At 42.8% G+C, this 14,342-nt stretch overlaps 2 protein-coding genes across 4 annotated transcripts; one reads left to right on the forward strand and one right to left on the reverse strand.

Annotated features, from left to right (window-relative positions):
* The first annotated feature begins 3,410 nt into the window (after positions 1-3,410).
* LOC121898028 (golgin subfamily A member 6-like protein 7) lies at positions 3,411-8,580 on the forward strand. Of its 3 annotated transcripts, none has more exons than XM_042412899.1 (3): positions 3,411-5,790; positions 5,937-8,137; positions 8,435-8,580. In XM_042412899.1, exon 2 carries the CDS (start codon positions 6,796-6,798, stop codon positions 7,882-7,884), a length of 1,089 nt encoding a protein of 362 aa, XP_042268833.1. In that variant the 5' UTR covers positions 3,411-5,790; positions 5,937-6,795; the 3' UTR covers positions 7,885-8,137; positions 8,435-8,580. The 3 variants fall into 3 exon arrangements, with proteins under 3 accessions (XP_042268833.1, XP_042268834.1, XP_042268832.1); XM_042412900.1 differs by having other exon boundaries at positions 3,411-5,301; positions 5,556-8,137; XM_042412898.1 differs by having other exon boundaries at positions 3,411-8,137.
* A 1,023-nt stretch (positions 8,581-9,603) lies between these two features.
* On the reverse strand, positions 9,604-13,485 carry etfbkmt (electron transfer flavoprotein subunit beta lysine methyltransferase). Its single transcript, XM_042411991.1, has 3 exons — positions 13,063-13,485; positions 12,845-12,975; positions 9,604-11,859 (listed from the first exon to the last, which is right to left on the reverse strand). Exons 1-3 carry the CDS (start codon positions 13,353-13,355, stop codon positions 11,510-11,512), a joined length of 774 nt encoding a protein of 257 aa, XP_042267925.1. The 5' UTR covers positions 13,356-13,485; the 3' UTR covers positions 9,604-11,509.
* Positions 13,486-14,342: the final 857 nt, after the last annotated feature.

The following is a 14,342-nucleotide window of genomic DNA, read 5'->3' on the forward strand; positions in this document are numbered from 1 at the left end:
GAAGTCATGTTTTCTTTGTATGCATGAAGAAGAAACGAGAATAGAAGTGATGTGACTTTGACAATGAACTACGTATGCCTTCCTAGTGACAGGCCATTGATGAAGTCAATAAAACAGACTCAGTCATGTTGGCCTCTTCTGGTCCAGAGTTCTTTATACTGATAATGGAAACCAGACCTGCTCTTTTATTTTCTTTAATGGCTTTGCAAGCATTGCTGTGCCTGGTACTAATCCCTCCTGTTGCCTTAGAAGTCGAGATGAAATAACGTTTTTGAGAAGGGGTGTTGAGGACTTGTGCTGTTCTGCCTGATCTGGTCCTCGTGTTCTTTTAATGAAGCAATAGGAGAAGATATTGTTAGGCTCAAAATCAGCTTTATTTTAATACCAGTAGAATATGCAATATTACAGAGCTCTGGGTCTGACTATAGTTTCCCTGACAAGCAACAGAGTGTCTATCAGTTCACGAAGTCTGACTCACTATATCACCCTGACCCAGTATTTTATAATACATAGATCAAGAAATGTGCAACCGGGGTGTTGTCATCTTCTCATTGGTTGACGGCGTCCTGCTTCTCCTTTTCGTGGTATCTGACTCCATACCTTCGGCCATGCCTATAGGTGATCTGAAACTTCAATCGTCAAAACATCCTGCTTTGCACAACCTATGGGTCAACACCATCCGTGCACAGCTTAAGACCTTGAGGCTATACGTGGCATTGTTTTTCACAGTTGAATGGGCGAACTCTCACGCTTCCTGTTTTGTTAGCTGAAAGCAGAAGTTGAGGTTAAGCTGACCTATTACTAAATTCTGGGAACATGTAAATTGTAAGTTTCTTACGTCCAGTACCACAGTCCACAATGTTCGAATACAGTATAACAAGCTTTCTTTCACACAGTATAAAAAATGAATCTAATATCTAAAACACCTCTATTAAAAATAAGCTTATAAAATCTCTTTGCTAAAAAGCAAATCAAGGATTTTATTTGTTGCAATTATGTTTTAGCAAAAGCATCAATCATAACAAGAAAATATCCTTCAGGGGTGGAGGTGGCAGGAGCGAATTCCATGGCTTAGTTATTGCTTGCTGATTCGCTGGGTTACAAAGCACGATCATGCAGGGGTGGAGCAGCGATTTTAAAAGTGTGGGGGTTCTAGAGGTGGGACATAAGCACGGTAACCCCCCACCTTTGAGCCCCGTTCCAGTCTCAACATGCAAAATCAAAATGAATGCCTTGCATTTAAACAATTTCTTCTACTACTGTAGTTGTAACCACTGCTTCAGCTTACCATAAAATAAGTCATTTCTGAGTCCATGGACTAGTACAATCTAAACTGTCTTCAATTTTTTTTTTTTTTTAAAAAGTGTCTCTTTTAGTAGGAATCCAAAGGGGACCTTTAATTGTCTTCAATTGGGAAATAAAATACCAAAAGTTGTCCAGGAGGTTTTGTATCAGCAGGCGTCAGTTCCTCTCCAACAGCCACAGGGAACAAGCGGTCCCTCTTCATCTGAAGTCCACCTCAAAGCTAACAGGAGAATATCACATAAGCAGGTGATTTGAGGCTAGTGAGTGCAGAGAGTGAGCAACTAGCTCTCACAGGCTAACGGCCACACCTACAACCATCTGAACCCTTTTTAAGCTCAGTAATAAATAGTAATATCACTGTGGTCTAGTTTTAATACACAATACAAACTATAGCTCATTCTAACTTATATTAAATGCAAAACACACATTACTCCCTAACATAAGGAGTAAAACTATGACATCTAAAGCAAAATATTCCTTGGACATTTAGCTTAAAATAGCATGAACTGTGTGAGTTTACATTCTGGACACAGAGGTAACTTGTACATATTCTTGCTAAAGTCCGCCTAGCATGGTGGCTAATTAGCGATTAGTTTAACTCACGATTAGCGATTAGCATATGTCAGGATGAAATGTTAGGTTTTGAAATTAGATGTTTTATATTGATACTTTTATGATAGATTTTTACAATTAGATGATTTATATAACATTTCAATACTTTTACAATTACCTTGTTTTTCTATCTTCTTCCTTTGTAATTAATCATGTAGAAGGGTTACACATAATGCTGATGTGCCAATATCATGGAGTTGTATGTCACGTGAAGGTGTGCAGGTCATAAGCATTAACTCCATGGTGTGAAGAGTTGACACAATGGAAAGCATTGAATCAACAACGCAGAAACCAGACAGACAACAACAGAACATGGCACCTAGAAGGTGTTACTAACTGTCTGATCATCAGTGATCAGAAAACAAAGGGGAGCCTTCAAGAAGACCAGGAAAGGAGCGGGGGGCATTTACATTTGGGCAGGATCAAAGAGGGTCAAGCATTGTCTGTATAGGGCCAGCAGAGCAGGAAGAGAAGGACATTTACATTCAGGCAGGATCAATCAAGAAGAAATCAGCAGGGGGCAGGAGACAGGAAGGATATACATTTGGCATAGAGGCTGGGAGCTGAACCCAGGTGTTGCTTGCCTATCCAGATGTGTAATCTTCTTCCTCACACTGTCTCAACCTGATTGGAGGAATCGTGTGCCAGGAGGCTGGGACCAGCCTGTGCACCAACGAAGGGAGAGCTAAGTCTAAACCACGGCCCCTCCCCAACTATAGTAACCAATCATATTAATTCTGTGTCTTCTTATACTGTGTATTGTAAAATTTCCATACCCTTTTCTGGCCAATAGGTTGCAGAGTAACAGCGCTGGCTGACTGCGATTTTTCAAACAGAAAAGGTCCTTGTACAAGCTTTTAATGATACAATTTGAAATAAAAGGTTAAACGGTACTTAGGAGTTGGTCCTTTCTCAAATCAACGAACACGCTGACACATACTAATAACCATTAATTTGGTCGTTAAGACTTTACCATTAGGCAGACAGATGTTACACATCTTAAATATGAATGCTCACCTTTGTCTATGACTATCTAAAAACAACAATTGAAGTGACTTCAAAAACCACATTTGACACCTGGCTTACATTTAGGATAGCCTATTTGATTTATGTTCAATGATGTTAGCTTAGCCGACACATCACATAACAAGACAAAGTTACAAAAGAAAATTCTACATTACTAACTAGTTAAATAGTTGTTTCATACCTCTGATCTGTTATTCTCTGATCCGTTATCACAGCCAGAAGCGAGTAACAGGAGCACCGTTGCTGAATGCACTATACTACTACTATACTATACGTTACTTCAACTGTTTACTCTTCCCTGGCCAGGTGGATTGGTCAAATGGCTGTGATTGGCTGGATGGCTGTTCAATTAATCTAACTTGACCAATAGATTTTTCATGTATGAGAAACTCAGTTTCGTTTCATCAATGACGACCTCAGGAAAAAGTGTGTGTGTGTGTGGGGGGGGGGGGATTATATTTCTGTGAAAGTGCGTAACACCCACGGCTGCGACGCCCCTGCGATCATGATTCTTTTTCTTGCAACATGATAACAATTCTGGAGAAACACAAGAAAGACACTGATGTACTCAGCGAGTTTTTGCTCTTGACTCCTTGTTTTTCTGAAACTCATCAATTGTTACACTCTAGACAAACTATGCACCAGAGATGACTCACGCTTTCTCTGTAAAAACATCAGAATAAACGGCTGCTTTGTTTCAAGCAATAAAAGCTGCTGTCTGTCTCACTATCATGGGTCTGCTTGTCAGACTTGTCGGGGCTGTTGCTCTTTTGTCAGTTAATGAGCTTCTCTGTGAGAACAGATTCAGTTTAAGACAGTGTAAACATGATATGCGTTACAAGTTCAGAATAACTGCTTTGCTTTGTTTAGTTTTATCAATTGATTTCCAAGTTAATTTTTTCAGTAATTACTGGAGAAACCTGTTGCATAGACATTCATCATTTATAAGCTACTTGTTTGTCAGTATCAGTAGGAGTTCTCGTTGTGCATGACATTTGTGGTTCTTGAAACAGTTATCTTTTGTTTTGTTTTGTTTTTTTGAATAATAGGAACAGAGTAAGAAACAGAATAAAGGAAATGACGACACAAACGCTTCGTATCACAGAGCCACTACTTTATTTTAGTTATCCTTTTCTTTGTTGTCATCGTAACAAAAGGTCACACACAAAAAAAAAACAAACCTAAATTTCGTCGGGACCATCTCTGTATGGCGTCGCACGTGCTGATGAGGTGCGAGCAGACCTGGATCGTCTGAGCGTCGTTGAAGCCGTCATCCCAGCAGAACTCTTCCGTACAGGGGATGAGGCTGGACTCTGTCCCCGCGGTCTCCCTTTTCTTCTTCTTCTTCTTCTTTGTCTGAAAGGTCCTTTCCCTGGGTCGTGGCCACGATGGGGGCGGTGGCGGCAGAGGCTGCAGAGGAGGCCGCGGAGGAGGCCGCAGAGGAAGCTGCGGAGAGTGCAGATGACGCACTGGTGGTGTCGTCGGGCTCCCCGTCCACCTGCTGCTGCCTCTGCTGCTGCCACCTCATCATTATCATTTCTTCAGCCCCGTTCCTCATCTCGTGTGTGTGTGTGTGTGTGTGTGTGACTCATCATCAGTTGTTTTTTTTTGGAGGTTTCCGTTGCACGAGTCATTATCTGCTACTGAACATTTCCCCGCTTGAGGGGATTTTTATGTATGACTCATCTCCTCCTTCTCTTCTTCTTCTTCTGCTCTTCACTGTCCCTCTTATTACCTTCACATGCCCTCGTTCCTCCCCCCGTCAGCATCGGTTCTCCGTGACCCGACGCGACGCCGCTCTTCTCCTTCCCCTCGTTCTTCTTCTTCTTCTCCTCACTGTCTCTCTTATTACCTTCACACGCCCTCGTTCCTCCCCCCGTAAGCATCGGGTCTCCGTGACCCGACGTCGCCACTTCTTCTCCTCTATGTCCTCTCCATCGCCGTTCCCCTTACGTACACGCCCCCGTTCCTCCCCGTAAGCATCGGGTCTCCGTGACCCGACGCGAGGTCGCTCCTTTCCTTCCACTCGTTCTTCTTCTTCTTCTCCTTCTCCTCTCCCTCGCAGTTCCCCTCACAGGCACGTCCTGTTCCTCCTTGTCGGCGTCGGGTCTTTCTTCTATGCTGTAGTGTGCTGGGGAGAAAACAGCGAGAAGAAGGACTCGGCACGACTGAACAGACTGGTGAGGGGGGCTGGCTCTGTTGTGGGCACAGAGCTGGATCCTCCGGTCACAGTGGCGTGGAGAGGAGGACACTGGAGAAAGTGCACTCCATCCTGAACAACGCTCAGCACATTCATGAGGCAGAGGAGTGTGTTCAGTGACAGACTATTATCCCTACCGAGCCACACAAACAGACTCGGTAAACTCTTTTGCATACATAATGTACCACAGTTCAATCTCCTTAAGGGATCATATAGGTTTTTTATTCTTTTTTTTATTGTATATTTTTCTTTTTCAGTCCTTTTTTTTGTCTTGTTTTCCAGGTGTATTTAATGTTTATTTTTGTCATGCATGTATGCTGCTACTGGATACTTGAAATTTCTAAGTCTAAGTCTAAGTCTTCCTTCCCTTCGTCCTGCTTCTTTTTTCTCCTCTGCATCCTCTCCCTCACAGTTTCCCTCACACACACACATCGCCCTCGTTCCTCCCCCTCGTCGGCATCTGGTCTTTCTCTCTCTGACCGACTGTCCGACCAAGCGCGAGTCATCCGACCGGCTGCAGGTCGGACTTACTGAGCGAGCATGAATTGTCCGACCGAGCTCTCTCAACCCTCAACTATGTCCCGCCCCTTGAATAAAACAGACCAGCTCACACATCAGCAAGCCAGAGTCAGAAGGCTCTGGGAAAGGTAGGAAATGAAAGGAGGACTTTATTCTTTTTACGTATTGTCTTTACTTTTTGACTTTATGTATATATTTTTTTATTCTTTTTTTAAATTGTTATTTATTTATTTATTTATTTATTTGTTTGTTTTCTTTTTCCTTTTTTTTTTAGCGCTGGACTCCGAGGACGAGGAGTGTGAGAGGATGTATAGCGACTGCAACGGCAGTGAGAGGTGAGTATGAAGAAAGAGGAGGAGAGGGGAAGAAGAGGATGAGAGGACAGAGACCGCATCAGGAGAACGACGCTATTTTTATTTTTATTCATTTATTTATTTATTTTTGCTCTGGACTCTAAGGATGGCTCAAAAGAACCTCTCAGCGCCGATGTGTTTCGCTGCCGCGGTCTCTCCGAGGAGAGACCCGGCTCGCCCCACGAACCCCGCTCGGACTCCGAGGAGGAGGAGGATGATGAGCAGGGGTTGAGGGATGGACAAAGCGAAAGCGGCGCTGACGGTGAGAGGAGGACTTTGAACAGGACGATGAACAGGAACGACCTCTCTCTAAGGATGACTAAAAAGAACCTTTCAGCGCCGATGCATTTCGCTGCCGCTGTCTCTCCGAGGAGAGACCCGGCGTGCCCCGCGAACCCCGCTCGGACTCCGGGGAGGAGGAGGAGGATGAGCAGGGGAGAGGGATGGACAACGCGAACGCGGCGCGGACGACGAGAGGAGGACGAGGAACGGGAGAACGGACGCGAACGAGGCGGCCGGTCGTCGCGAAGAACCTCTCCGCACCGTCGCGTTCACAGTGTGAAGAATGACAGGTGAGTATGAAGCAAGAAGAGGAGGAGGAGAGGCGACCAGCCGGCGCAAACAACCTCTCTAATGCAAGATGTGCCAAAAAGCTAGGTGTCGTGGAAAGGACGGGAGGAGAAAACGAGAGTGAAAAAAAAGACACGTTCTAATATTACCCCCTTCCCCCGCCACATTACTCATCTATGCTGCCACACGGCAAGCCCACAGCAAACAACCATGACAGTGCGACGTTTTACCACTCAAAAGCTCCTACAACAGATTTTTTCCAGCTCGCCATGTGAAGAAGAAGAAGGCAAAGAAAATGAAGATGTGACGCGATGGAGCGCCTCGTCACGGCGAGAGCGAGGGGGCGGGAGGACGAGGGGAAGGCCAAGGAAGGAAGAGGAGAGGAGTCGAGAACAAGAGGAGAGCATTTCGCAACGGCGAGAGCGAGAGGATAGGAAGATGAGACAGCTGCGACAGCAGCAGGAGAAGAGTGATCGGGAGCAAGAGGAGAGAACAGAGGAGGATGAGGAGGAACAGGAGGAGGATACGAGGCGTTTCGCTGCCAAAAAGGCCCAAGGAGAGACACGGTCCTGCGAACCTCGCTCCGGCTCCGACTCCGAGGAGGAGGAAAGGACAAAGCGAAAGCAGTGCGAAGAACGAGAGGAGGATAGGGAACAGGAGAACACGAGGCGGTCGGCAGCCGCGAACAACCTCTCTGTAATGAGGTGTTTCGCTGCCAAAAAGACCCTAGAAGAGAGCTTGTCAGGTGAGTCTCGCTCTGAAGAGGAGGATGTATCAGAAGAAGAAGAAGCAGAAGGAGAAGGGGAAGAATATACCTCATCAGAGCAGGAAAATGTAACATCATCCTCGGGAGAAGAAGGAGAAGAAGGAGGAGGAGAAGAATATAACTCATCAGAGCAGGAAAATGTAACATCATCCTCAGGAGAAGAAGGAGAAGAAGGAGGAGGAGAAGAAGGAGGAGATGAAGAAGAAAACCTTGTTGTTGCACCAGAGACGTTCCTGTCAAGAAACAGGAAAATAACTTGGTCCTCTGCACCGTACCAAACAATGCCCTCACAGCAGCAGCAGCAGCAGCAGCCCTGGCCGTCGGGGCCCACGGCCTATGCGGCTTCCAACGCCCGAGATATTGTCTCGACATTCTGCCTCTTCCTCACACCGGAAATAGACAAAATCATCCTGGAGGAGACTAATCGCGAGGGTCTTAGGAAATACGGAAGAGACGGCTGGAAGCGGATGGATGAGATCGACCTGCATGCCTACATGGGGCTGCTCATCCTAGCCGGCGTGTACAGATCCTGAGGCGAGGCCACTGCCAGCCTGTGGGACGCAGATAGCGGACGTGCGATTTTCCGTGCCACGATGTCGCTCAAAGTCTTTCACGTTTACTCGAAGTTGGTGCGGTTCGATGACCGCGACACAAGAGCGGAGAGACATGCCTCGGACAAACTGGCGGCTGTGAGAAAGGTCTGGGACGCGTGGGTCGAGCGGCTACCGACCCTCTACAACCCTAGGCCTCACATCACGGTGGATGAGCAACTGGTCCCGTTCAGAGGTGACGACACAAACGATAAATCAATAAAAACTTGTCTCTTATTTATATATATAATATATATATATATTTTTTCTTTTATGTTTTGAATACAATAAAGTTTGTCTTTGTCTTTCTTTTGGTAGCAATGGGATGAAACCCCCACACACACACATACACAGATTAAAGACAGAATGTTCTGCATGTTCCAGGTTTTCTGTTGGAACTGAGAAAAAGATGGGGTGGAGGGTGGTAGTGGAGTGATAAAATAGACCGTTCTGTAATCTCTCTCTCTCTCTCTCGATTCTACTGACACCCAAGGCCGTTGCGTCTGTTCAACAGTATATGCTGAACAAGCCTGCCAGGTATGGGATCAAGGCGTGGGTACAGGATGCATATGTTTGGATGAATGTCTGAGCTGTTTTCAGGTACTGCACAGTAAATTTCGTTGTAAGACTATGTGCAATGAAAATAAAGGCATTCTATTCTATTCTATTCTATTCTATTCTATTCTTCCATTGGATTACTCAGTGTATGAATTGCCCTTATCATAATGCAGGACATCTCCAGGAATCTGCAGTAATCACAGTTTGCTCTTTAAACTCTGACAGGATTTGCTGAAGGGTGTCACTCCTCTAGTGAAACCCTAAGCACAGATTTCCTGATTCAGCTCAAATATTGACCTGCTGTCAACATCTTTGCTTCTTCATCAAGTGAAGTTCACTGTTCCTAAATCTGAATCGATTGCCAACATCAGTTTTGAATTTGAATGATCTCAACTGTTTTAAACAAGACTTCTTGAAGAACATTTTGTAGGAGAATAAGAGCCAGGTCACTGTGACCTGGAATGAGAGCCAGGTCACTATGACCTGGACTGATGCCGAACATGTCAGCCCACCAACCAAACAGGAGACTTCTGGAATATTGGGAAAGGGGCAAAGTACCACATACACACACACATAGTGCAGAGACGCCCACTCACATTTGGTCAAAGTCCAAGATAAGTGAAATTGAGAAATGTCCCATTCTTCTTCAGGATTTGAGCTAGCCAAAGAGTCTGGTAAACAGGGTGAAACCTATCACACAACACAAACACATACACACACACAGCCTGTTTTCAGTATAAAAAGGCATGTCCGGTTCTGTAACCGGGACGATAACTCTAAGTTGTTAGTAGGGCCGCTGTGAATAAAGAGATTCCCCATCTGACACCTGTGTCTCGACCGTCTGATTCCTCTTTCATCCACCTCTTTCTGCCACAACAATTCCAAATACAAGAGTTTTGCAGACTACCATCACTAATAATAATGCTGATGATGAACATTAAAAGAGAAGCATCAGACATTAATGATGGATTTCTCTCATACAGATGTGGCTGAGACAGGACAGATGGGCAAATAAATCTTCAGATCTTCCACAACATAATTTTCTCTCAAAAATAGTCAAAAAAATACTTCAAAACTGTAGAAAAAACACTAAGTCAGGCAGAGTTAAGTGCAATATTTGATTTATTGTGTATTCAGCAAGATACAAGCCAATCGAGGCTGGTTCATGAAGCAGACACTCAAAAAAGAATGAAAAACCACAATCTTGTATACCCTGGAGAGCACCTCCCAGTGTGGAGTCTACTCCTCCCATTAAGCAAATTCTAGGGACTTTCCAGTTATTTTCCATTTTCCAATGAATTTGACAATTTGCCAATAATGACTTCATAGGATAGACACGTGGCAATAATCCAACATCCTTTTCTTCCACTATTACCAGTCTGATTTTTACAGTCAAAATAAAAAAGAGGCCTAAAGGCCATTATTGATTAACACTTACATGTATTGATCTTTAATAATGCATTAATGATTAACTAACACACATAGACTTTTAATGAAACATTATTACAAGTTGCATTACCTTTACTTGACCCCACTCCCACATAGTGTCCAGGCTGACAAACGTGTTATCTTCTTTTTGTTGTTTTGCTTTACAGTGCTCAAACTTGCAATGTATTATGTGCTCTGGTGGGTTTTTCCCCGGACATCAAATGCCTTTCTTGGCACATTTACCCTCTACTCCTTCACCTCTGGCTATGATCTGAGTCATCTCTTCATGCTTCTGTAGTACACACAAACTTTATCATGTAGCACACACACATTTGATCATGATTTGTTGTAATACAAAGATGCTATATTAACTAAAAAAAACACTACAACAGGACACAAGCAGATTTAAAATATTGATATTTAGGAAACATGTTTGGATGAAAGCTTTTTCTGGAAAATAGTTTGATTACTTTCTGACTCAAAGATCATGTATTGTTGACTTTGTCGTTGTTCAATTTACACAGTCTCCACTAGAAGGTGTTTCACGTCACCTATTCATTACATTACGGGATGTATTTTCGTTGAGGTGCAATGACTGGCGCCAGCAGCTACTGTTTGGTATTTTTCCTGACCTTGAAACTCGCTTTGCTCGTCTGTATGGTATTTTGGTCAGTGCAGAGTGCACGGTGCACAGGTGGGAACGGAGGAAGAAGCAGCACAAAGACAGTCACTTTATTTTAGTTGACATTTGATCCTAGACGTTGCTCTCAAAACAGATGCCTCAGAAGCCCGTCAATTTGTGACACAACGTCAATCTGCTGCTGCTTTGGTGATTTTAACAATAGGAAATATTTACTTGCTAAGTACTTGCTGCAGACGTGCTGCAACAACGGATGCTTGAAATATAAATAATGTATTTCAATTCAACAGTAACACTTTATAATACAGCCCGCGTTTTACGGTGTAACTTCCCATCACTTACCATGTAATTTCCCAGAACTTACTGGGTTCCGTTACGTTCTGGTTCCAGATGGAAACATTTGTTGATTTTGAGTCAAGTCTTTTATGATATCAAACTAAATACTTTGAGTTTTTAGTCTGTTGGTCGGACAAAGTAAGACATCTGAAGAAGTCACCCTGGGCACGTGGAACTTGTGATGGACATTGTTCAATATTTTCTACCATTTTATAACCCAATCAATAAACTGATCAATAAAGAGAATAATCAACAGATTAATGGATAGAGAAAATCATTGTTAGTTGCAGCCACACATTAAATTACAGGAAATTAAAGATGAAATTGGTGACACAAACAAAATGTTGAGTCATTTTTAAATTGTATTGCTTTCACAGTTCTGTTCAGTCTTTATTGTCCCCCATTGGAAATTTGGTTGCAGCATGGTGAAATTCATATGAAAAGATTTTATTCCTACTGTATATGAACATCATATCAGAAAATAGTTGTTGGTATTTTCACTCTAGGAAAGGCAGCATGTGAAGTCTCAGTCACCCTGTGTAGTCAGTCTACATATGACATAATAATAAATTAAAAACATAAAGAACAAAGGATCCCTTCTAGTCCTCACAGTTCAGGATGGTAGCGCCAAACACTGCTGCAGGTCAGACCGTAGTTCTCCTCTCGAACAGACTCGGGCAGCTCAAACTGGGCCAGCTGATGCAGGAGCCTTCGGATGCCATGCTCCTCAAACTGGGCTCGCCCAGGATCTCCGATCAGAACTTGGCTGCCGTGGGTTTTAATGCAGTGGTCCAACCAGCTGTGAAGGGTGGTGGCAAGAGCCTCGTCGTAGAACATGTCACCCAGGAGGATCAGGTCAAAGCTCTCAGGCTCTGAATCAATCATGTTGTCAGTCACACAAACAGGTGGCTCCAGGCCGTTCAGCTCAAAGTTCATGCGGGTAGCAACAGCTGCAACTGTAATACAAAGAGGCACATTTAGTACTTTGCACCAGCTCACCAAACACTGGATCTGTATCCATATTCCTTTCTACACGGTAATGGTTACTGCACTTAATATACAAAAAAACAAAACAAAAAAAATCAACATGCTTCATCGTTTTGCACTAAGAGGAAATGATAGAATACATACACCAACAGACATAAATCAATATTTTTTAGCAGCTGTGTCACCACCACTTGCAATTAATTTCTAATTAAAAAAAATCTTTACTTACTTTTTCAGCTGCTCCTAGATTTTCTCTGTGTACTGTGGCATGATAGTGTACCTCAACAGCACACTCAGTGTGAGACATGCGCCTCCCTACTTACAGGAACTACCACTACCACAAACCTCCACCTACACCCTCAGATCTGCTAGCAGCTTGCTCCTCCGGGCCCCCAGAAGCTCTGCACCATGGGGGATCGAGCCTTCTGCTCTGCTGCACCATGCTTGTAGAACAGCCTTCCTAACCATCTGAGAGCAGCACAGACCCTAAAAAAACCCTTTCTATTCAGGAAGTCTTTTTCATCTTGTTTTTTTCTTTATGTTATATGTTTTCAGTGCAGTAGCACTTTGAAAACTTTCATATGTACTGCAAATGAAAAGTACAGTACATATGAAATGCATTGTTATTAATATTATCATTGTTAAATAACCTGAAATCTCAGATCAAGAGGGAGACATCTTGGGCACCTCATCTGAAATATTTAGGGACAAAGTGAATGTGTGGGTTTACTTACTATGTCTTCTTGATACTGATCTTGTGATCTAGAGATTATATTTAAGAAAAATCCCAAGTTTACTAAGGGCTCAACAGCAAAATGTTGCCCCCCTGACAGGTTAATCCGGCCATTGAGTAGTTTCATGTTTACACATCTGTCTATACAATAAAATGTTCAGGAAACTGACTAAAAAGGTTAATAATGACAGGAAAAAGTCCAAATATACACAGATGCATACCAGTGTCAATGTCATTGGCGACTACATGAGCAGCACCACACAGTTTTGCAGCGATGGCTGAAGCTCCACATCCGCTCCCCAGATCCAGGACCGTGTTCCCCCGACACACTGCAGGGTTATCCAGCAGGTACCTGCAGGGAGGCGGTGGCATCAGATGAGGCTGTAACTCACACACATAAAACAGCCTCTGTTGTTTATTGTGAGGCTTAAAACTGTACCTTGAGAGCGCCTGTCCTCCTGGCCAGTATATGGCCCAGTATGGGTCATCAAAAGGCCACAGCTCAGGTCTCTCAAACCAGAATCTGCAGCTGGAGGTGAAGAGTCTCAGATTGATGTCTGGAGTCAGACTCTGTCCTCCGACTATCTGTGTGTTCTCTGATATAAACCTCCTGATGTACTCATCGGACTGACAGCTGTTTGAGAAGAATTTGTCTGTCTGTTTGAGCGATTTAAAACAATCCTTAACGTAACGAGTTAATCTTTGAGGTGTTAAAAGTCTCAACATGATCATGAAGTTAGTTTGAACCTGCAGTGCTTGTCAAGTTAGCCAGATTCACGATAACAGTGCTGAAATAACGCGTCCACTTCCAACCAGCCATTGTTTTCTACACGATTGCAAAATAGTGTCGGACCAAAATTCCGTCCACCTCCTGAAACAGGAATATAAGATCTACGTTCCGCTTGAAAAGGTTCCTACACAGAATATGTTGAATGGATGATTGATATGCTTTTACAAATGAAATAATAAAGCGTTTTAGGTCTTAACCATAACATACTGTATATTAGCAATATAGAGAATAATAGGATATTTTCATATGATGTGATATTTTATTGTTTCCTATCTGTCATTTGGACTTTTTATTTTCATTTTTCAGTTATTCAAATGATTAACAGTAGCTATTACACAGTTTATAGAATACGGATAATATTAATAATAACGTATCTGTAAATTCCACTAAAACTACAATAAGATGATGACAAGAAGAGACAGCCCCATCCCTACTTCACAATAGTGTAATAACAACAGTAATGATGACAATATACGACTCTAAATTATTTTATTTCACCCTCTTCATCACTGCAGTGTGACCAATCAATACAATTGAGAGAATTGAAAATATAATTATGATTTAAATTTATTGGATTGGATTTTTTTCTACATATAAAACACTTTTGTCCAAATTCTACACAAAACAAAAAAAAAAAAAAAGAAGAAGAAGAAAAACAAAACAAGACACAGATTCAATCCAACATGGCACCTGGATATGCAAAAATAAATAAATAAATAAAAATAAAATTATATAAAATAAAACTAACTAACACAAACACAGTGTCCTCAAACTGAAGCATGACACAGGAATTATAGTGGTCCAGGACTATTTTAAGTAGAATGGTTAATAATGAAATTATGAGTCAACTGTAGGTTTCAACGTGTGAAAATGACACCGTGTGTGAGCAGATGGTGTCATACACTACATACTGTTTATCCAGTAGCAGT

Source organism: Thunnus maccoyii, chromosome 5 (genome assembly GCF_910596095.1).
Source record: "Thunnus maccoyii chromosome 5, fThuMac1.1, whole genome shotgun sequence".
NCBI lineage: Eukaryota > Metazoa > Chordata > Actinopteri > Scombriformes > Scombridae > Thunnus > Thunnus maccoyii.

Bases quoted from the DNA above. Each gene is read 5' to 3' on its own strand.
- etfbkmt (XM_042411991.1), bottom strand. From the start codon at position 13,355: ATGATCATGTTGAGACTTTTAACACCTCAAAGATTAACTCGTTACGTT. The intron at 12,976-13,062 runs GTACAGTTTTAA...GCCTCCCTGCAG, and splicing joins GGAGGACAGGCGCTCTCAAG to GTACCTGCTGGATAACCCTG. The intron at 11,860-12,844 runs GTATGCATCTGT...TTTGTATTACAG, and splicing joins CGCCAATGACATTGACACTG to TTGCAGCTGTTGCTACCCGC.
- LOC121898028 (XM_042412898.1), top strand. From the start codon at position 6,796: ATGACAGTGCGACGTTTTACCACTCAAAAGCTCCTACAACAGATTTTT.